The sequence below is a fragment of the Lepisosteus platostomus genome, chromosome 12, assembly GCF_059453375.1.
Source record: "Lepisosteus platostomus isolate fLepPlt1 chromosome 12, fLepPlt1.hap1, whole genome shotgun sequence".
Taxonomy (NCBI): domain Eukaryota; kingdom Metazoa; phylum Chordata; class Actinopteri; order Semionotiformes; family Lepisosteidae; genus Lepisosteus; species Lepisosteus platostomus.
In genome coordinates, this window is record NC_142622.1 from 25,568,617 (window position 1) to 25,593,399 (window position 24,783).

Here is a 24,783-nt window from a genome sequence, read left to right on the forward strand (position 1 = left end):
TGAACTGTGAAAGTTTTAATAAAGAATGTAGAGCAAAGCTGATGCAATGTGAGAGAAAAGCTCATTGGAATCAGAAAGCTATTTGTTATGATTAATGTGTTAGGCATATGCAACATTGTAAATATCATTGCACATTATTTTTCCAAAGACACTTGATGCAGATACCTTTCTTTGGAACTTTTATTTTTTCTTAGGCATTGAGAAACTGTCCCAGAAAATTTCATTTCTGAGTGCGGCACTGCATGAGGCTAAGGAAGATCTGAGACTAGCCGAAACAAGAATGTATGCAAATGAAGGTGTGTGAGTATAGTCATGTTTGTAATGGAGATGGTGTTTGCACTCTTTCTCAGAGTTTTAACATCTTCCACAGTCTTTGCTTGAACTCAGTAAATATGGAAAAGAATATTGTTACCTTCAGAAGTGATTCATTTAGTCTCTAGAATCAAAATGAAAGACCTTTGTGTATCATATGGAATATCATTGTGTATCATAGAGGAATGTGCTACGGTGTTTGAAAGAAAACATTTATAGGTATACATTGCTGAGATGTCCTTTACTGGAAACACTGGAGGTGTCTAGCTATACATTTTTATTAAAGTGAAATGAAAATTGTCTTATGGCAAATTTCATTTCTATCTTTATCATACTTAGCTGTTTTAATAACAGTTATTATACTAAAATAAATCAGTATTTGAGACTTTCTATAAATTGTTGGATTAGATGCATCTGTTGTAACTTCTAAGACTTCAGCACAGCAGTAACTAAATGGTGATTCTACCACAACATCATTACTGCAAATTCCTTTTTTTTAAATTAACAGGAACTGGAGACTTCAAAGACAACAGTTTGGAAGATGATGCTGTTGATGAGCCTGAGAAGTTTGAGGAGCTTACTCACAATAAAAAGAGGAGAGGCAAGAAGGGGAAATCTGGCAAAAGAAGAAAGTATTGATGCCTGATGTGTGGGAAAGCTAAGCTGCAAAGCCATGGACTACACAGTTCTTTAAAGAACTTGTAACAGCCACTCAGTACAGACAACCTAACAGCCGAACAGCTGAACTCATTCTCATGTATTTTAGATTTCTACAGTGATTTTCAGCTTCATTATAATCTTAGTATTATTTTATTATTTGCTTAGACAACAGAAAACTGTCTTTTTTTACTTTTTAAGAAATGATAAATATACTTTTTAGAACAATTCGGGACATTTTTTAATAGTTTCTCATCACATTCATTTGAACTTTACTGTATTTCTGTTTTATATTCAGTATTTCTGTAAGGAGACCTTAATTTAGTCATGCTTATGTACAGTTATATTTATAATTTCAATTTGTCTTTATTTTTTGTTGAAGAATATTGATGCCATTATGGCATTTTTTTCTTTATGCTACTGCTGATAGGTACAGTAAGTACACAGTGTTCCTTTCAGTTAATGTGCAGGATGATCTAAATACAAAAGTTTGTTCTGATTTGATTTGAACTTGACTTAGTATACTTAACATTTGGAAACAACAACTGAAGTGATTGACTTATTTTTTACATACAGTATATATTCAAATGTTAGTCAGAAAAAAATCTGACAAGTTCTTTAATATCCTTACTATGTTCAAAACAAAATGTTGTAGTGAACTCTATTTTTTATATCTTTTATAGAATAAACAAGTAGTTCCCTTTCAAACTGTGATATTACTACAGAAGAAGAAAATAACTGATTCTATATACTATAAAGACAATTAAAATTATCAACAGCAAAAGATCTAAAGATCTAAACATTGTATTGAACAGTTCTGTTTTCTTTAAATGATGATCATTCATTGGTATTTTGAGAATAAAGTATTTGAAGTTTAATTTCTCTAAGGCCTATCGAAAAAACACTTAAATTGCATGAGCAACTAAGTATTTCATATGCTAGAATGAGGTTAGAAAGACAGTGTTAATTTTATGTATTACTCTTTTATAGTTAAAATACAATTTAAAGCTCTCTGTACTGTGTAAAAGTTTGTAATTAACCAGGCACTGTAAGAAAATTGATCATTAACACTAATAGATCCTGATTCTAAAAGGAATATTAGGAGCCTTTATATCCAGTAACCTGTTTACAATCCCTAACGAAAATGTTTTTAGTTCTCTTTAAGCATAAATAGAACTCAAAACACACATGTGATTGTAATGGATATATAAGAAACAAGTGGTTATCCTTCAAATTCTTTGTCAAATTAAGAGTATAGGAGAAAAAAGTTTTAAAAAAAGCTTTGTTTTGTTTCTACTAGACCTCAGCACCAGGATGGGCATTACTTCAGATCCTGAAAGACAAATGCATTCTAAACTCTGAGCTAACAGAAACCAATGGAAACAGACCCATGCAGAGAAAGGCTAACAATTTTAGAAGAAAGAAACAAATCACTACCCAGTACCCATGTGATGTTCTTTAAATTGCGCTTGAAATTGCAGGAACTGTCCTGCTTTGACCTTGTCAGCCCAAATCAGTCATTTTTTTGCCCTTGCTCCTATGAAGCTAAAGAGGATTCCATTGGGAAGGGCATACCACATTATTTAAAAATACTGGCTTTAAATCTTTATATGGGATTGGATTTCCAGTGATTTGCATCAGTCACTTCACTTAATGCTGGGTTTTTTATCATGAATAATCTCTTAATCATGATATGTTTAAGTGGTCTCCATGCAATTATGGGTCATGCAGCAGTATACTGTACATTTATCCTCTCTTTGTTGTCATTTTATTTTGCACACAATGTTACTGTGATGGAAGATCCAACACTATTTTATTCCAGCAGATGTAACTGCAACCTTTTGTATTGACTTCAACCTGTTATAGCCAAATTGGTCCATTTAAGCCACTGACCACCTGGTTATGCTCAATAAGTTGGAATGAAGACCTGCAGTACATACCAGCCCTGCAGCACAAGAAAGGAGAATGGAATACCCCTACCTTATTGTAAGAAATGATCCCTGCTTCAGTTTAGGAGAACAGGGAGGCTGTGAGCTCTGTGATAATGTAGATAATGTCACAGTGAAACAAATACCTGTAGCTCTGTTCTTTCCAAGATACAGTCTTAGACCTACGCTGTCTAAAAATGTTTCTAGATTAGAGAAGGATGGATATACAGTAATTGGGAATTAGGTTTCTCAGAGTGAAGTGCTTTGCCTTTTACAGTTTACAGCTTGTGAATGCCTAAGATACAGAGCTATAGCATGCTCTAGCAGTGGTAGGTGAAGTGTATCCTTTCCTCCATTTAAAGTACTTTTGGATCTGGTAGGATGAAAAGCCCGATATAAACAAATTATTATATAATATTAATCTTTTAGAAATATAAAAAGGTTAAGTAAAGCTGGAAAGTAAGTGAGTTATAATTCAAATTATTAAAATTACATGAAGATTTTAAAAAGATCCTCAATTATTTTTTCTACTTGTGTTTCTGTTATGTGTGTCTTATAGTAAACACAAGAAAATTGAAGAACTGCTCCCACATCTATTAATCTATGCTTTGAATACTTATCTTCATTTAGAAAATGAGTCCAAGGTCTAATTTATATTAAACATGATTATTCCAATAAAAAAAAAATATTTTTATTGTTTGAAATGTGATTAGTCCATTTCCATGTTTAATAAACAAAATATATACAATATGCTGTGCCTCACCAGACGTCTGTTTTTCCTATCTTTGGCTTTGATTTGTCATTTCCTACTGTACATATTATACTTGATTTACTACAGTACCTCTCTGCATTATCCCATCAAAATACAGTAAGCAAGAAGCGGAAAGATAAAAAAAACTGCCTGTACTGTAGGTCTGTATGTTTATAATCTCATCTTCTTGCACAGTTGTTGAAATTCTTAGTTTAAAATGGAAAACTAGTACATAATAATGAGAAAAATGAGACTAATAATGTGATATTAAAGCAATACTACTGTATTATTGTTCTGCATCATTCTGCGTTCATTATGTTCATTAAGGTCTGTTTGTCTCGGGTTGAGGTACAGTAACTCTTTCTTCCTTTTGAAAGAGAACAATGATTTGAACCTCCTCCTCCTAAGATTGCCTTGCTCTTTACCTGGTCCTCTGGGCTGTCAAAGAAATTGGGGCACACACCACCCAACACTGTGGATGGAGTTTACTGGTTGCCTGGAAGCAGAATACAATCCCTCAGCACCCAGCAGTGAAGCAAGTTCACTGGGGAGGCCTTTACAGAGGTGAATAGAGAGAAACTGGGAACGTTTGCCACAGAGACTTTTTTAGTCAGGTAATCAGGTAGAATTTTTCAGTGTATCTGTTTTTAACTTTTTGGAAGATGTGAAGACGTCAAAAGATAAAAAGAAGCGTTGTAGCTTTTCAATATATTCTAATTACTAATAATGTCTTCAGAAACAATGTAAAAAATGTCCCAAGAAAATCAGCATCACAAGACCCAAACAGGTACTGGCTTTTTATGTATTTATTATTTGTGATTTACTGTGTTTTAAATATTTTTGATTGATTTCACATGTTAAGGAAGAGTACCATATAATTAAAGCAGTGGAGTGAAAAAGTCAACAGTTGGGTGGAAAAACATTTTTAAAGAATTGTTTTGCCTGAAAGGTAGACACAGACCAAAAATACTAGTAAAATCTTACAAATAAGATTTCAAAACCTTTACTTTTAAAGAGCTTAGAATAGTAATGCCCCTTTTAATGTAAATTGATAATATTTTTTCACGTTCCATAGATTACTAATCACATTTGTAATTTTTTTTTACTAGACTAAAACTAGACTAAAACATTCATACAGTATGTCAAAAACAATTTCCATGCAGACTCTGAAATATTCAACTACAGTTATAAAGTGGAAGAGATGGTGGTAATATGTACAAAACAATTCATGCTATTGTTATACTCATGTTAAGTTTTCCAGAAAGTGTTTTTTTTTGCTTTATAAGTATCTTAACTCAATATGATGCTGCTTTCTTTTTTTTCTTTTGATAGCTAATTGAACTCTTGAATTGAAATCTTAGTTGATAGATTACTTTCTTTTAAGTTATTTCTTCTTTCATTGTTCCTAAATATTGCTGGTAAATACAATAATTATTTATGATAACACTTTGTTTTGTCAAAGAAGGTTTGGAAATCCAACGAACAATGTATTAAAGTTCTATCTTGTAAATTACAAGACATTAGATATGCAGAAAATTATCTTCGAAGGCTGAGGAACAAATATATTACAGGAAACATCCATTAGACACCTGTTCTCTTTCTCTTTTTCCTTTTTCCTCTGCTCAATCTATGATCAATCAGAACAACTATTAAGGTGTTTTAAGACAATCAAAATAGCTTTTTTATGTATATTGTATAAAAGTGGGCATTCGGAAGTGGGTTAGTGTTTAGATAATTAATAAACACACCAGGGCTCATCTGATTTTTGGCATAACCACTGATAAACAGCTCCTGTACTGAAGCATTAGCACTACAGAAGTCTAGCAGCAGAGTATTCTATTTGTACATTGTCAAACACAATCACCAATGCTTTTATCTGTCTTTCAGCGCTCTTGATCCCTTTTGATGAAGCCTTGAAAGGTTCTTTTGTTTTCTAAATAATACACATGAGCACATTTGTTGTCACTCTGATGCTTGGTGTTATTGTGGCAGAGTGTGTGTGGGTGGGCATGGATTTGTCAGTCTGCGACTTTGTGGTGACAACAATTGGAGGGTGGGGATTGTAATTTTGTGAAATGTTTTTTCTTGAGCAAAAATAATTATATTGAGTTCATTTGCTAAGTTTAATTAAAGTTGAATTGATTTTATATTTGAGTGCATTTTTTCCCAGCAATACCTTTGAAAGAATACTAAATGAACATTTATTAGGACGTGTTTTTATAATATACTGTGGAAATCACTGGCTCAAATATTTTCTTTTAAAAAGAGCTTAATGGCACTAAGAGCTCATGGGATCTGGCTTGTCTGTGCTAATGGGAAATGACTGAGTATGCCTGACCTACAGAAAGTTGCTAAACGGCTTACTTATTAGAGCAATTAACATTAGCATTAAGCCTTGACCGTGGCTTCACAGAGATAATCACCTACTGTAAGTCTTGTTGTGTATTTCACCACTCAGTCCAAGTTAAAAATACGAGTTGCTACTGAAGATTACAGCTGTGTTTTACAGCAGTAAAAAGATTATTTCATTTTGGGTGACAAAGGAAATGTATTAGAAAAACAACAACAAAACAAATAAAAATGGGGTAACTGGACTGCCTAAATTCCAAATAGGCATATCCATATTAGCCTTTAATTCAGTTACAAAAATGTTTTTACACTTCTCTGGTTTGCTGTGTAGTGGGGGCTGCTGATACCTAACGGCAGCTGTACATTTCACAAATGGGTGTTGCATATCAATGGTTAATGATGTAGGTCCCCTTCTATATGGAGTGTTTTATGGAACCTAGGGATAGAATGTGCTATTTAAATGACTTTCAATAGTATATCTTAGTACAGTATATCTTATAAACAAGCTAAACTTTAATTTCAGTAAGAATTAATATCATTATACTTTTGAAAATATTTCAAATATAACAACTAAACCTTTGTGTCCAGTGATGTTTATCATGATTCTCATTTTTAAAAGGTTATCTGTAGATAAAATAAGTAGTAAGACTTATGACAGTCTTGATAAACATTTTTGAAATTATAAATTTAGAAACCATAAATATGTGGAAACAATCCTGGATTAATGATTTTGGACACAAATGAGTAAAATACACTGAATGTCTTTTTCTCATTAGTACATTTTTGGCTTTTCTAACTTTTTTGTGGTTGATTTTGTTGTGAACGTTTTTATAAATGTTTCATTTTAAATGAATTGTTACTGATTTTAGTTTATGTTTTGATGTAATAGCAACATAAACATTCTCTTATTGTCCAAATTGTATTGCACATAAAAAAAAACAAGCAGTAAAACAGTAGTGTGATGAAGTAGATGCAGTATAATTGGTAAAATGACCTTAGCCTACAAGTGTCATGAACGAACGGGAAACTAGACCCCTGCAGATCTGTGCAACTGATGCTCTACATGCAGTACACTATTACTTGAATGTTAAAGGTAGAGTTTTTTAGGAATAAGTAAAAATACCTGTTGTGTAATCAAAAAAGACACTATCACAGTAACTACTAAAACAAGTAAAGGACTAATTGAGAAAAAAAAACATGGCCTTTAGTTTAATTGAGCTATTTGATATAATGTGAAACCAATTAGCTAGAAGGTAATCTCAGGCCGCATTGAGGATCACTTCCAGATGAGTTGTTATCTACAGTATATTGAAGCCTGGTAAAAGAAATAATAATAAATTATTTAGAGGTTCTGTGAAGGTTCTTTTTTGACTCCTGACTCCTCTTCTCACGTTCACTTTAGGAAGCCCTGTGAAAAACAAATGTTATAAATCTGGGTTGGCATGCTCCTGTTTTACTGGGCCTTATACATTACTGTCTGTGAGGTGAAAGATCGCCTGCGTCACAGACGTCTTAGTAGTGTGATTTGCTTCTGTAACCAGACCAAGAGGCAGCTGTGACAGCTGTGTTTATACGTACATTATGTCAATAAATAATTTAGTGGTAGTGAAACATACTGCAAGGATTCAGTGAAACACAACTAACACTAATTTAACCATAAATGTTTCAGTTCTGTTTAAACCATATTACCTGTCAAAGTACCCAATGACTCAATAGTATTTTATACACATTTTGTATTTGTATTTGTATGTTGTATTTTCTCATTTTCACTGAGATTAATGGCCTTTTCTGTCTTATAAATGTCGAATAAGGTTTAAATTGACTATGAATTAATGCCTAGATTACTTCAAACATTGTGACAGTTTTTATTTTTACTTTTTATTTTACTTTTTTTTCTTCCTCCATTTATGATTTACATACTCATCAAAATGTTTGGCTTGGTGTATAAGTCAAGTTATTAAAATAAATGTCATTTTTCTTAGGAACTTTTAAAGCAATGATATAGTTATAGTTATTTAAGTTATTTAAGATCTGTTTCATAAATGAACTCCCTAAGAAAATGGCAAGTGCATGTGCATGGCAAGGGAAGCAAACAATCATTGTTTTCATTGATGATGTTTCTTCTGATGTACTCAACTAAACTTTCAATGTAGTTTTTATCAGTACTATCCCTTTCGTATTTTTGTGCTTTGTTTGGAGACGAAAAGGATACTTGATAATCACTCATTCTGTACTGTTGCCAAGCAGCTTTTGAACTGGCTCTGGAAATTTGTACTGGGAATATTGGTCATTCAAACAGCATTCTCGCTGCCTTGTAGTTGTGTTGCTAAGGTCCTTGTTAAAAGATATGTTCCATGCAGGCTGTGTTTATTTAAATTTTGACCACTTTTGTGTTAAAATATAGTAGAATTTCATCTTAGCGGCTCTCAATTATCATTGTGGTTGAAAAGTAAATGTGCCAATTGAGTTAAATATTAAACTCTAACCTATGGTTGGAGGATGAAATCTGTGACAACAAATCAGTCAAGATGTCAAAGACGTTCTGAAATAAGCAGCTGTCCAGTGTTTAGATAGGATCTCATGTGAACCTTTCCTTGTGACAGTTTTAAAATGTATTAGTTGCACTAGTTTAAGAAATACATTAGTTTATTGAACATTTTACCATAGCCCATTTACAGTACTAAAAGGTATTGTCAAGCCCTGTGGCACTATGTTTTTAAAACCATTAAGGTATTAACAGGTAAAAACATTCAGGTAGCAAAAGAAATTGTAGTTGTAATGTACAATCTAGATTAAATCTACTATTTTATTATAACAGATAATTGGGTGCTATGCTGTAGCCCATTGTTTCCAGAGGGCACAGGATGCAAGAGGGTTAATTCTCTCTGAGTCTCAGGACTCCACCCATAGGGATTATTCAGTGTCCTTGAAGCTTCTTCTCTCCTCACAATGTGACAAGCAGACTTTAGGGCACTTAAGAGGAGTCTGTATAGATACCCTAAGTCTTTCTGTACACTGCCAGGGAATGCAGTTCAGTGTTATTCAGTTAATGTGTCTTCGGATAGAGGTAAATCTGCTTCACTACCATGCCAGCCTTCAAGGAGCAGGGTCCTAGTAAAGTGGCAAGTCCCATTTGGAGGCAGTCGGGTGAGTTACTGTCAGTGTTCTATGCTCTTTCCTAATGCCTGTTATAATGCTATCTGGCAATTTTCTTGCACTGATTTAGAAAATGCATTAAGGAATTAATGAAACAAATATTTGATACAAATGGTAACTTTATCTTCCATTACCTTTTAGATTATTTTATCTCTTCATCTCTCAGAAATCAACAATAAAATACTGTATATACAGCAAACGCCATGAAAAAGACAATTTAACTGAACATTTTAACTAATTTTGTACTGCAGATGTATGATAAAACATTTTGTAAAATAGCATGTTTCTGTTTGTGGTGTTATAGTTGAATTTTGAATTGAGTATAAACATCTTTTATTATAAACTGAGAGTTTATGAGTATTTATACAACATTTATAGGTAACTGAAACAGTTTCGAGCAACACTGAATGTAAAAGCATTTAACTTTTGACCCAAAGTTTCACATCATGGAACCTCTTTTCTTTTTTACACCTCTGCATCATTTAAAAAAGGATTGTAGTAGCATACAAAAGTTAACAATGACCAAACCACAAGTAATAATTTAATCCATGTGTATGAAGTTATAATAATCATAACAATACAAGCAGCTTTTTATACTTATTTTTTTCCTATCATACATTATTTTCTAGTCTCTGAAATTGTAATTTTATAAATCAGTTTAAAGAAGTATTCATTACATTTGATAACAAGTATTTCATATTTGTCAGTATATCATATTTGTCACATATTGTTATCTGCACATCATGAGGAGAAAAATAAATGTTCATTGTTAACAGACTGCATTTACAATTCTTTTACCTACAAAACCTCATTTTAACATGCATAGTAATTACTCAGGATTTCCAAAACAGTGTGAGATCATCTTGGAAAGAAAAAAGGTCAGTGTCAAAAACAAAAACAAAAGCAAATTGTTAAAAAAAATAACAGGATATTTTGATTGTAGAAATATAACACCTTATACAGTATGTTATACTAGGCTATGTAAACATTTTAAATATGCATATACCGTACAGTATTTGTAATAGATTAGGAGAAAATTAGGCATAAAATATTTTGATTTTTAAGGGCTTGGGTGTGATCATTGCCTCTCTTGGACCATCTTCCAGATGGAGTTCTATTAAGAGCAATGCTTGGAAAGGTAGCCATCTCTTTCCTGAAACAGTGGAAGAAATAGCTCTGTAAGCAAACACGGGCGATCAGATTTTTTTTCTTTCCATCTCAGTGACTCCAAGGTCATTTGAGATTCTCAGTTACAGGATCTTGGCAGTTCTAAATTATTAAAAGTACACAAGGCAAGACAGAATACCTGCACAAAAATCATAGGACAAGGATTGCCTTTCATGGATGAGGCCAAACTTTAAGTGTCATTCCAGTCATGTGTAGAAATCTATGCTGAATGTCCTTTTCAATCCAAATGCAGTGTTTGGATGCACTTTGTAATACTGTGTTGCATGTAAGTGTCTGTTTATCATTAATTGCTTTAGTTAAAAAAACTCCCTTGTAAAACATGTAAGAATAAATAATGCTAATTATGTCTATCTATAAATTAGAGCCATCAAAACAGAAAAATGTATTTTCTAGGATTTTGTATTGTTTTTTTTAACTTGGACTCTTAATCTTTGGTGTGTATGTTTACTATAGTTCAGAGCTCAAAGAAAGGTGTGGATTACACTATGATTACATGGAGTATAGTGCAACCTTTATAGTGGTCCTGTCCTGAGAGAAAGATTGAAGTCATTATTCAATGTGCAAGATGATGATGACAAAATGCTATAATTAGATTTTTACAATTCAGCTCCCCACTCTTAACTTGTGTGTTATCCATTATTTTGTGGGAGGGGGATTAAAGTGATGAATACAGTACATGTAATATAAACTCTTACACAACCATATCTCTTTGACTTTTTTCTGTACTAAAAAATAGGGTGATAAATAACAAAAAAAACAGACCAACTAAACATGAATGAGCAAGCTTATTCTGGTCCTCTCACCGCCAGCAGTAGGACAGTATACAGTAGGAACTACCCCTCTGGAAGAACATGATGCTCAGCAGAAGGAGTTAGACTTTCTCATCAGCACAGGCAATTTGAGAGTCTTTCTGTACTTGAAATGTACTTTACTGGCAGCTGTTCTGTTTGATTTTCCTCCAATATGAAAAGGAAGAAAGGGTTGAGTAAATAAAAAATGTGTTTTACCATAAATAAAAAGTGTTTTTACAAATGATTAAACTCTCTAAAATGAATCTGAATCAGTGAATCATACTCACTACTTACAGTAATATTCAATATATATATATAAACATCTTTTCTGATATTTTAAAACATCACATAACAATTGCCAGTATATGTTTATTTTTAAACCTCAGTTTCATATCATCTATATAGATTGTTAATAAATTGACAATTTTCTGTCTTTTGTTCAGCGTCCCTGAACATGATAGATCACTTCACCAGCTTTCTTGGGGGTCATGTTCTGCTTTTTGGGTGGTGCACTTGCCTAAAAGGAATGGCCAAACAAGGTTGAAGAGCACATCTGTTGCAGGATATAAGCACATGCTATTTCTGACTTAGTTAAATGTCTGCTCCATTGAACACCTCTGTCCTCAATTCAGAACTCATCTATGGCTAACAGCCTTGTTGATTATATGCCTAATTAAATGCAAGTCAAGACTCTTTTTGTGTAACCGGTTGCTCTAGGAACTGCTTGGGATGAAAAGGTGGCATCTTTTTTATTCCCAGTCTGAGAATAAGCCGTTATCTATTGAAAGACTCCCCCTGTGATAAAGCCATTCCTTCTATACTCTGGTTTTCTTTCCTGGAAACAAGAGGTTGCTGGGTTTTAGCTGAACCCTACACAATAATGGGATATTTTTTTCATTGCAAAAATTTCAAACTTTGAAGGCACAGAAATAACTTGGAACAACACACATATGGAGAACATTGATGCAATAAATATTTTTATAATTAAATGCAAGTTGTGAAAATGTGCAGATTTATTTTGTATTAAAAACGAAAGCAAGTATTTTAACATAATACTTTATATGAATGTATTATGAACTGAAAAAGAAAAGAAAGAGAAGAAAAAATTGAGCTTCCAAACTTTTAATAGGAGAAAATTATATATATTTTTTTAAATCCATTCATCTCAATATCTTGTGAAAGACTTGGATAAATAATAATGGGACACTCAACAATGTCAAAAAGATGAATGTGTATATTTCAGAAAACCATATAGCATGTTTAAAGTCAATTTTGAATATATGAGTGTATATAAATCTGGCCTTTACATTCCACTTTTAACATTCTCACAGTACAGAAGACTGACAGCTGCAAGTCCAATCAGGTTCTATATACTGTACTGTATACTGGTGGAAAAAAAACCCGCAACATCTTCTGGAATGAGAATACTGTAGTTATAGCTTATGTACTATCACAAAAAGTTGTCAATTTGTTTTAAGCCCTCTGACCAGCACTACAGCTTGTGCAGTGAGGCATTGCAACTTTCCAATCATACCAATCACACAAAACCTCATTAGGTGCACTTTTACCCAACGAGGTCCAGGTGGAACAATGTCTGATCAGGTCACCTTTAAAAAGGCCTTAATTCAAAACTTAGGTCACTGCAAGAGAAAGGCCACACACAGTCAGTTTTCTGTGCATTCCATAATGCCTTGAATGTCACCAGAAGCAAGGGAGAAGGCTATTGGCAAGATGCAGGCAGGCATGACACGTGCCAGCATTGCTAGACACTATGGAGTTAGCTGCTCCACTGTGTCCTGACTGCAGAGAAGGTTTCAACAGACCGCCAGATGACCGTCTGCCTCATGTGACCACACCAGAGCAGGACCGACACATCAGACTGGTCCATCTGAGAGATCGTTTCAGATCTGCCACCTGTACCGCTGCTGAAACTGTCGGCAGACACAATGCCCGCACAATCAGTGACAGGACAGTGAGGCTCCACGCTGCTGGCGTTAGAGCAAGGCGTCCTGTCAGAGGCCCTCAGATCACACCTCCTAGATGTCAAACCCAACTTGCTTGGACCAGACAAAGGCTGCAATGTACTCGTCAGCAGTGGCATCAGGTCCTTTTCATGGATCAGTCACTCTTTAGCCAATCACAATGCAGCCAGGAGAGCCAGAGTGAGGAGGAAGAGGTGTTGTATTTCTTTTTTCCATCAGTATATTTTTCAGTCTTGTTTAATATATATATATAATTAAAAACTTGTACTGGAAAACAATTTAACTCTCAATTTAACCCAGTTCCTTCATTATGTCAATAATTCTGAAAGGGAATATTAGGGATGTAGCATTTTGGAATATTACTGACTTTGGAGGTTTGAATTCAGTCATACAGTATACTCAAAGGGCAGGCAAAGGAGGCAATATTACCAATGTTGATTTAAATACATCATTTCAACCTGAGTTCCACTAGCATTATAGACATCGGTGTTAAAATATCCTGTTTTATTTAGTTTAAACAATATGGGTGCAATGCATGCACCATACTGTATTTACAGTAAATTCTGTGCTTTAGACTGAGGGTATCTGGCCCTGGTCCTACAGTCCTTCAGATAATAGTGATCAAATAAAGTACAGTATCTTGAAACAAATTTCTATTTGGATATTCCTTTGTAGTAAAAATGAAAATAACTGAACTATAAAAATAATTATATTAACTTGTAATTTCATCATCATAAATCATAATAGCAACAAAGGCATATATCTGAACAGAAAAAAAAAAAAAAAACTATTGATATTGTATAAAGGTTATTGCTGTTATTTTAACCGAGAGCAAACAATTTACACAGAGTTTTTAAAATCAATTAGGTTCTCAAATCAAGGTCAGACCAGGCAGGATACTGAAGATGAGAAAAAAGACACTTGTCATGCCAGTGCTTTTTGTTGTTCATGATTTTGCAAAGGAGAGAAATAACAGTTAGAATTACTACAATTGCAAAGCATTTCAAAGAAAAGGAGGACATTGGAATTTATTCAGGGTCATGGTCCATGGTCAGCATACCCTGAGCTGGCATCACAAGAACTCCCCACTCTGCCGGTTCCTAGTTCTTGATTGGCTTGTGCTCTCTAATTTTACTCATGACACTGTTTACATGCGCATATCCTAGTTACTAAATCCCGGGTTACTGAGTCCAATCTAGGCACCTTTGGAATTGAGTGTTTATCCAGTTAACACAGACATGCCATGAAACAAATTTCATTTTAGCAGAAGGACCCAGCAAAAAATATTGTTCCTGCTGATTTGAAACAACATGTCTATTATGTAATATGTATTTCTGAGCACAACATAATGAAAAATGTACCTACATTATCTGTTTAGGAAAAACAAACATATCAGATTATATCAGATTTAACCAGTTACTGTATATCAGTGTAAATAAAAAATGTTTTCATTAAACAAAGTGAAATATTTTACTAATTACTTAATAGTAATTTTTCAGAAACACATAATTATGTGCTTATATATTTTATACAGTATATGTGTGTCTAAGCATATATAAGCTTTAGTACTTACAGTATATATAACAAATATACAGTATATTATAGATATATATAAACCAATAAATTATCTGTTCTATGTAATTTTGCTGTAACCAATAGTGTTCCAGGAAAAAAAACGCATAATAGATTGGAAAAGTTCCCTCAATCACAGGACAAATACAAACAACATTTCAAAATAAAATCTGTTGTATTAAAAAAATGATCAGCATAACTAAGCAAAAATCCTTCTTCCCATTTTATGTATTGTAGGACAGCAAGCTTCTCTTCCTATCTCAATCAAGGATCTAAGACAAGCGAACTGTGATATAAGACTTCAGGCAACTTATCCACCCATGAGCTCCAGCACATTTGGAAAGACACTGTCAGGAACCACTTGTTTCAAAAACCCATTCCATCACAATGGAAATGGTTTTCATACCATCCATGCAGAGAATAGCCCATTGAAGCCAAGGATAGTGACTGTGGTGAGGCCAGGCAGCAAGAGAAACCTGAGGAAGATAACTATTCTTCTTAATAGGCGCTCTGTGCAGACCTTTGAGCAACTGCTGGCTGACATATCAGAGGCCCTTGGTTTTCCCCGATGGAAAAATGACAGAGTAAAAAGACTGTTCAGCCTCAAAGGCAGGGAGATCCGGAGTGTGTCTGACTTCTTCCGTGGGGATGATGTCTTTATTGCTGCAGGGAGGGAGAAGTTGACAGCAAAGGATTTTCAGGACGTTTTGGAGGAGCTCTATCCAGACTGTCCGTATTCCCAGAGCATCGTACAGCAAAATTGGGAACAATTTCAAACACCTCAAACAAAAACATCAAAAGCAGACAGCGGTTTTCATGAGGAGCCCATAGTCACCAAACAGAAAGGTCCCAAGCTTCCAAAGCAGGCAGCTACCAACCTGCAGAGAGTCAGAGACAAAGCCCGTCAGGAGGAGAGGCTTAAGGCAAGAAGGTGGGAGAGGGAAAGGTGGGAGCGACAGCAGAAAGAGCTCTCAGAAAAGAACAGATTTAAGGGCCGTCTCCCACACAGAGATGAGGACATTGAAAAATTTGCTCACATTGACTTGGAAAACGCAAGCCTTTGTGAAAAGTGTAAAAGGAATCGAGGACAAAGAGAGCAGTGTACTTTAATCCAGAGAAAAAATGTGTCTCCTGACAACAAAGCACAGGGGAGGGAGGAAGACCAACCTGAAAAATTGCCACTAGAGAAAAGAAGGCAAAAGCCAAAAAGCTCCAAAATGTCAGAGGATAATTTCCAGAAAGAAAAACATGAGTGTGAAGATACAAAGAAATATAGAAAAGAAAGCAGCTGGACTTGCAAAAAACACGGGGACATGCCTATTTTCCATGGTCAAAGCAAATCAGAGAAAACAACGGATCTGGAAGACAAGAAGTGTGCTGTGGAAAAGCAATCTGCCAGGAATCCATGTGACTCTGAAGTGAGAAATGAGAATTCAGTATCAGAGAGGTTTCTTAATGGAAGGCCCAACTTGACTGAAAATAAAAGCCCTGATAAAGCTCAGACAGAAGAAGTTTCTGAAGACTTCCAACAGAAAAATATGCATAAGGAAGGACAGCGAGAAGCAGAAACCAGAAAGACACAAGAAGAAGTTCAAAGTTCTGAAAGAGAATCTTCAAGAAACTGTATTTTGAAGCCAAGACTTGTGAAAACCAAAAGTGACATTGAAAGTTATTATGAGATTGGCAGAGCCATAGGGGATGGGAACTTTGCTGTTGTAAAGGAGTGCAAACTTCGTAACACTGACTTTGCCTATGCCATGAAAATCATCAGTAAGGCCAAACTGAAGGGTAAAGAGCACATGATAGAAAATGAGATATCCATCATTAAGAGCCTCTCCCACCCAAACGTGGTGCGGCTGCTGCAGGACTACGAGACAGAGAGTGACATTTACCTCATTATGGAGATTGTTCAGGGAGGAGACCTTTTCGATTCCATCACAGAAAGCGTCAAGTTTACTGAACACAATGCGTCTCTCATGGTTAATGATCTTTGTCAAGCACTTGCATATATTCACAGCAAGAACATTGTTCATAGAGATTTGAAACCAGAGAACCTTTTGGTAAGTTGTGTCCCTTTCCCTAATTCAATTATATTTAGAGTGTATTATTACAAATAGGGGGTTAAGAAAATAGAGAATTGCCGAAGACAGACTGGTATAATCTATAAGTAAATTAAATAATTATAACCCCAGAATAGTAAAGATAATGCCAAACACATACCCAAGCATTTGGTATAATAGGAGGCACTTGAGATCTTTGTTCTCTGGCACAGCTTTGCTAAAGGAGTAATAAATTAGAGGAAACTGGGATAAACAAACATTGATTAAAAATTTCTCAACACAAACTATAGAACACAACATACAAGTTACAAGGTGTCTCGGAAGCCAACATCCTGACTAACCTGTAAAACCCAAGACTACTACCCAGTATTGAAAGATCCCATATACTGTACTGTATCACCTAGGCAGCCTAGGCAGGCCAACAAGAGAGTTAATGTTTTAAACTAAATAGGATATGATCTACAGTTAAATCTCTCTATATAGATCTGGATGCTACAAAGTGACTGGGAACCCATCTCCATATTCTAAAAATGCATTCACTAAGCAGGAAAGATTGTTTTTAATATAGGGATTTTCTATATGGGAAATCAGTTTCCTAAAAAACAAAAGAATGGCAAGCTCTTTAAACAAGGTTCAAATACAAAACTAGAATTTGCTCCTTAAGGTTGGTGAGAACCATAACCACCTGCTTAGCACTCCTTTTTTTCATTCCTTGTGTCTTGCTGTCTGTCCTCTCTTGCTTCCTCTCTTTTCTCATCTTTCTCCCTTCTCTATCTGTCTTTTTATTCTGTGTTCCTGGACTGTTGATGACAGTTAATGATTCACCAAGATCTTAATAACCCAGTGTGGAAAACCTGGTCATTCATTTAAATAGTCTGTCTCAGACCCCTTACAACTCAGTACACACCTCAGTTCTTGCTTTGATGCTTCCAGAGAACTTGACACTGTTGACAATGTACACAAGCTAGATGTTTAGCACCTCCATCTAGCTCTAACAATATCATTCAAGGGGTATACTTAAAAAAATAAATTGTTGCAGTTCGTAGTGCAATCATCTTTTATGCTTTTCAAAATTTTAAATAAATCCAAATAACTAATCCACTGTTGTCTTTAAGACATACAGTAGGCTTCAGGTTATCTAATCTATGGCACTGGACACATATTTATTACCATATTTATTATCACATATTTATTATATTTAAGTGTAATTTTGAAGTTCTGTTCCCACTTCAAGAAGAATGTTTTCACTGTCTATCTAATTATAATAATTACATTTGTAATTGTAAATACTGTGATACAGCACATACTGTAGTAACTTGTTTGCTTTGAAATTGTTATTGAACTGTTAGTAATTGTATTTTAGGGGTACTCTGTAAGGAACTTTGATTCTTTATAAGTGAATTACTAGTCCTTAACAAATGATGGGAAATCCCTCTATAAATCTAAGTACTTATTACCTCTTGTCATTAATAAATAATAAGTAATAGGTTTATTCCATGCTGAAAAGAAAAGAAAGAAAACACAATGTTTCGGCTGTGGAGCCTTCTCCTACTTGTTCCTTTGCAGCCTACGCATGCTGACGTAGCTACCCACCTGAATTAATAAATAATGTTCACTAAAGATTTTACTATGTTTCACTAATAAAGCTATGTCTGTGCTTGTCATTTACAGTACATAATCTCAACAAGAAATTACTTCAGGAATGAAATACTCATATTGCTAGAGAAATATCTGTGCCAGTCGTGTAGTTCTCTGTACAATTAAAAAAAATTACACATTACATATAGCTAAGCATATTAACATTGTAATTACTGTACATATAAGCACTCACATAAATACCAAGAAATTGTGTAAGTAATGTAAGGTGCTCCCAGTTTTTTTTGCTACTTTCACTCAAGCTCTCCTCTGCATTAGTCTTTAGACATTAGTTTCTGTTTTGTTTTCAGCAGGGCTGGATGATTGCACTCAATAAGCCTTGATGGTAAGATGATTAGAAACATAGAAACAAAGGAATACACAGAAGGAAAACACAGAAAGAACCAGCAATTAATCAAAATAAAATATCTGTGTGTTGTATAATTACTTGTACTTTTGTGGTTCAGTCACAGAAGCCTCTAAATATTTACGAGATCACCTTAGACTGATATTCTGTTCCTCTTTCCAACAAGTACCGTTGTGGAAAAATTTACAAATTCATAGAAAGCAAATCTACTTAATACAGATTTAAACCGGATTTGATACTCCCACTGTTCTAAGACTGTGCCCTGATGTTATAAGGATTAAATGATGTAATTCTATAATATGATAATTATTATATTCATAATGACACACAGTGCTGTCAGTTGTGTAAATTTCAAGTACTTTTCTCACTGCTGAGCTTTTGCCTCAGTGAAACATAACCTACAGACCAAGTGCTGTTCACTTGCCCAGCCTAGATATCATGATACAACACGCAGTAATTAGAAAGCACATGATAAGCAGAGAGAATTTAGGACAGTTTTCCAATTTTTCCAAAGCAAGCATCCCCCTAGCATCTGTAGTATCTCTTCTAGGTTTAACAGGAAAGTGTCACTGTCAGTGAGTAACCATGGTGACATTCATTACTTGGTTAAACAGTGCCCTCATTTCCTTATAATATAGGTATTAAAAATGTGGTGCAAAACTGCATCTCATTACTTACATTTTTTTAAATTGTTGAAGAAGTTGCTAGCCTAAAAACTCTCATAATTTTAAATAGCTTTTTTTATGTAATGAAAAACAACTACTTAATCAAACCAAACAATCAGACAGGGTGCTTTGCTTCTTGAAATAAATAAAAAACATCTTTCAAGAGACACCTGAAGAAGGCTCCATGGCCGAAACGTTGTGTTTTCTTTCTTCTTTTTTTCAGCATGGAATAAACCTATTACTTGTACAGCCTACGCACGCTGACGCAGCTACCCACCTGAACTATCTTTCAAGAGGTTTTGTTGTGATAAAGCATTTACCAGTACTGGGTACAAAGCAGTACCGAAGGAAATAAATGTTCACACTGCTGCTATAAGATTAAAACTTAAATAAAGCAATATCCAACTACTTTGATTTACCTCATCTACAGTAATAAGCATTTGCAAGTCTTGATTAATAATAGTAATATTGACAGCACATTAGCAACTGTCGTTAAGGAGAATTCAATCAAACCAGTCTTCATAAATATATTTCTATATACTGCATTGTTTAGCTGAAAAGGCTATATAAAATACACCATGTCCTCAATTTATCAAGTCTGGGTACAGAAACAACTGCACTGTTTCCTTTTACAGTATGTGACGTGAACCTGCTATAAATATACAATAAATACTGAATATGAGTTAGAAGAGGTCACCTTAAGATAAAGGCTCTCCATAAGCAATGTCAGGGGAAGTAATTTTGATAAGAAATGCAGTACTCTTAAAAGTTCATTATGTACAAGATTACTTTTTTAAAATTGGAAGTTACAGCAATTTGTTTTTAAGAAGTGCTTTACACAGCAAGAGGTATTTTAGATAGTAACTACTGTATACACACTAATATCCTTATTTAAGATCACTGTAATTAATTACACTTTAAATTTATTGCCCCACAAGTTGTTAGTTTTGATTATTAATCCCTTGCAAAAGTTATGTGTACCTGTAAAGAAGTTTATTTTGAAAAGTAAGCTTCCTCAAAACTGTTTACCCCTGATTTGAAATGAATACAAGCAGAAACAGAGAAGGTGCCAAACTAAATTAAATATTGAAAAGAATTACAAAACAACCTAGCTAACATTTGGAGAGATTTATTTGATCTATATTTCTTATGCTTTAAGTGATCTGAACACATTATCTTCCTAAATACAGTAGCATGTAAAATATCTTTTAATTGTGCTAGGAAAGATATAGATGTTGACAGTCTTTCTCTTTCTTTCTCTATTCTCTATCCACATATATTTGCTTTTGTTGCTTACATGATGTCACGCACACACACGGTTGCTCCTATTTTATATTATCTTCCTTCTTTGGACCATATGGTCTTATTATTTTTAGCTAAGGAAACTGAGAATGCAGAAGAAAGAAATGCTGATTTAAAAATCAACCAAATAATGCCCCCACCAGCTGGCAGTACAGAACCTAGAGCAAATATCAGCTTTGTGAGCAGGATGCAAAGATTGAATGGCATGCATATTAGATTGTGTGAGGTAATCTCTTTTGTTTTTTCCTTGGCATTCACAGTGTTACTTTGCCGACCATAACATTTGACTCACCAGAAATCCACTTTAAGTATATGGACAATATCTATATTATGCCAAATAATTTTAATCCTTTAATATAAATCACAAAATAAATAAAACTGTATATGTACTACCTGATCCTGTGTACCAGTCCACATTGTGTCACCTTTTCTTTAATCCCGATAAGCATTTGTTAGTTGACTGCATAGTGAAATAGTGATCTTGCATCAGCACACAACACACTGATAAAAAGATACAGTGCCTTGCAAAACTAATCACTCCCTTCCAATAATGTCACATGCTGATTAATTATGAATGATGTATTGAAATTTGGGGAAAATTGAATTTGATATGTGAAATTTTAATATTTGATATTTGAAAATGTTAATATGCTTCTACAGTTTTTATTTTAAACCATTTTAAATCAGACTGAACACTTTTAATATGCAAAGGGACTTGAATGTCAGAAAAGTAAAGTAATCTGCAAAGTAAAAATTTCCTGATTGCATAAGTATTCTGCCTCATAAGTCAGTAATTGGTAGAAGCACCTTTTGCAACAATTACTGCTCTCTGTCTCTTTGGATCAGTGTAACTTTGCACAGCTGGATGATAACATTTATTGCTATTCTTTCTGGCAAAAATCTTCAGGTACAAAATGTTGTACCCTTGAGCAAAATACTTGAATCCAGTTCCAGTAAATTACTGAGTTGTATAATTAGATGACAATGTATGATGATTTGGATAAAAATATCAGTCAGACAAATATAGGTCTCACCATAAATTTCCTATAGGATACTGTACACGTCAGGACTTTTACCAGGTAACTGAAGGACATTCACTCTAGTGTGATTTTACCACTTGTGCTTCTGTTCATTGTCATACTAAAATTACATATTAATTTACTGTATATGTTCAACTGCACAATTTTTAACCTAGTTTTAGAATCCATGAGTGACTCAAGCAGGTTTTCCTCAAAAAATGTTCTCATTATTTACTCGGTTATCACACAGATCCTAAATGACTTCTTATTGCTCAGTTTCTGCTGCTGAGAAGCCACCACCATTATTCACAAATTAAATGAATTTATTGAGTGGTTGATGTGCTGTGTTGGAATGTGCACCAGAAAGAACACTTTGCATTTACAAATAAACATAAATTTTTGTTGTGTTTGACCATGAAACTTTTTGCCATGTCTGTAGTGTGTCAAAGGGGACACACCCCTCAAAGCCTGCTGGGGAACCTTTTCGCACTTTTCTGCAGCCACTCTTTTCTTAGAATTGTGATATTCTCGGCCCACTCATTGAGGCAGCAGGACATGTGGTGTGACCTCTGGGCCTTTGTCTCGCAGACTCCCAGACCCTGCATCTCCAATTCACTCTCACCACTGTCCTATATGATCTCCTCTAAGATCAAAATGGAGGTCCATTGCTGAGCCATTCGATCCCTGACTCCCAGGCTCGACAAATGTCACCTCCAACTTTCAACACCTGGTTAGTCAGGAGCCTCTTCCCCCTGCGTTGTTTGGAGTCTCCAGCTCCCTCTCACAAACAGCCAGAACTTGTTCTAGATCCACCTCCAGCCTCTGATGTCCTCACTTGACGCCACCAGGCTGGGTCTCACACACAGTCTCCAGCAGCACACTCTTGTGCATAGACTCTCACTAAGCTTCCGAGTCCCCTGTAGCACTTCACCACTCGTGCTGAGACTCAACACAGTTTCCCCAATTAAAAACCACACACACGACCTCTCTGGCATCTCACTCTCACACCCTAGGCTATGCCCTCACAGCTGCCAGAGCACCATCTCTGTGCCCAGCCTCCTCTGTTTTATCACACACGCAGCTGCTGGCATACAGTACCTCGCACTTGTACCCTGCCACCCAGCCATCACTGCGTCTGTTAGCTCCAATATTCAACTCACTCTACACACTTAAACACTCTTTCAGCAGATCTCCTTGACAGCTCTGTTCTTCCTCACTGTAAAAGGCTGCTGTCCTTTTAAAACTCTAGTCTCCATACACTACACAGTCTCTAAAGACTCAAATCACACAGTTCCTTCCAGGTCCCTTCAGGGATTAAGGTAAGTTTCTCCCAGATCCCTCTGGAACTGTCGCTCTCTAATTCCCTTACTGGGGTTTAGATGCAGCTGCTAGATGCTGTCCTGCGTTGGCCCTGCTCTCACCCAGCCAAACCTCCATATATGGGGACACTGATCTCTTGTCCCCTCTCACCTGCAGCTTGAACACGACTGAGGTCTTGGCTTGATCTCTTCTGTGGGACGTGTTCAGCTAGCAAGTAAAGTGTTCCCAAAGCTGAGACTCATCAGCTGGTAAACTCAGCTCCGCTGTGGTTACCAAGGCAACATGTTGCTCTCTGTTGAGAGCTCTGCCTCCCCACTGAACACACCCCATACGGTATCTACAGTCTGTATCAGCTTTACACATCTGGATTTGGGCATGCCCATTTTTCCTTGCAATTCTGCTTATGCTTTGTCTAGTTGGACGAGGAGCATCAGTGAACCTCAATCTTTAAGTTCTTCCATAGAAAGTCAAGGACATTCACCTTCTTGTTCTGATGTACTCCAGTGTTACTTTGGCTGTATGCTTGGGGTCATTGTCTTTTTGAACCATTAATTTTCACCCCAATATATGGTCTTTTGCTGAGTAAAGCAGATTCAAGTCAAGGATTTGCATATATTTGGCTTCATTGTCTCCTCTATCCTGATAAGTGCCAAAGTCTCTGCCACCAAAAGGCAAAAAGCACCCACATAACATGATGGTAGGGATTGTTTTTCAAAGGTGGTGTGCTGTGTTTGCATGAGGCATAGAGTTTTGTATTCAGGCCAAAGAGTAAAATTTTTGTTCCATCAGACCAGAGAATCTTTTCTGCCACATGCCTTCTTGCAAATTCCAGGCATAATATTATATGAGCTTTTCTCGGGAGTGGACAACTCTTTGGTGTTCACGGTAGAGTAACTGCTCTTACATGCAGTGTCAAATGAGTGATCTCACTGTATATAGACAGGTTTATTTCTTCTGAAATCATGTCAACCAGTAGAACTGACCACAGTTAAGCTCCAAACATTCAAGTTTTAGAGTGATTTCACAAGGAAATTAGATTCATTTAAGCTCAATTTGAAGTGTAATGAAGAGATCAAGACATTTCAGTGTTTTCATTTAAATTACATGTGAAAATGTCAAGAATTTTTATACCACTTTGACATTAAGTAATTTGTAAGAGTAATTTGTATGTGTCAGTGACAATAATTCCCATACAGTATACAGTAAATGGATTTCTATTTCAGTTTGCAACATAAATTGTGAACATATCTAAAAGGGGATTTTGTCAATGAATTCAAATGTGACATTTGTTTTATATGTTGTTTCATATTTGTTTCAGTTAATCTTGAAAATCTGTTATTTTAGTTTTAAAGTGCCTTCCTGAAACCTTATTTTGTTTGACCTCCTACTCAGTTTGTAAGGGAGGACTGGCATACTGCAGATAGTAACTGTGTATGATAATAGCATGGTTTCTTAATGATTGACTTCACAATACTTAAAGGGATAAATAACATTCTCCCAAGCTCTGCCTCTTTACCACTTCTTCCCTACCTTATTTGAAAATCATGACATTTTAAAGCTTACAGTTAAAAGTTACCTAAATTTAGAAATTTTAGTATATCTGATAGGATATAAGTTATATCATTATAAGTGGACACACGATATTATTTATATAATATAACCAAAAAACATTGTCATGAGGTAAGCTTGAATTAAATGGTTAAATAACAGCAGAGCTCTAATTTGACCA

At 35.0% G+C, this 24,783-nt stretch overlaps 2 protein-coding genes across 4 annotated transcripts in view; both read left to right on the forward strand.

The window, feature by feature from the left end:
* Positions 1 to 1,841, forward strand: part of LOC148651346 (TPR and ankyrin repeat-containing protein 1-like) — a 42,166-nt gene extending 40,325 nt beyond the window's left edge. For both annotated transcript variants that reach the window (XM_088601510.1, XM_088601511.1), the window contains 2 exons: positions 195 to 296; positions 821 to 1,841. In XM_088601510.1, coding sequence (XP_088457636.1) covers positions 195 to 296; positions 821 to 951 — 233 coding nt within the window. In that variant the 3' untranslated portion in view covers positions 952 to 1,841. The remainder of the gene's footprint in view (positions 1 to 194; positions 297 to 820) is intronic.
* Positions 1,842 to 1,977: 136 nt separating this feature from the next.
* Positions 1,978 to 24,783, forward strand: part of dclk3 (doublecortin-like kinase 3) — a 30,579-nt gene continuing 7,773 nt past the window's right edge. The window contains exons 1-2 of one of the 2 annotated variants that reach the window (XM_088601513.1): positions 1,978 to 4,435; positions 14,924 to 16,746. In XM_088601513.1, the coding sequence (XP_088457639.1) occupies positions 4,399 to 4,435; positions 14,924 to 16,746 (1,860 nt within the window). In that variant the 5' untranslated portion in view covers positions 1,978 to 4,398. Of the gene's footprint in view, positions 4,436 to 8,935; positions 9,145 to 14,923; positions 16,747 to 24,783 lie in introns of those variants that run through there. The other variant, XM_088601512.1, reaches the window with a different exon arrangement.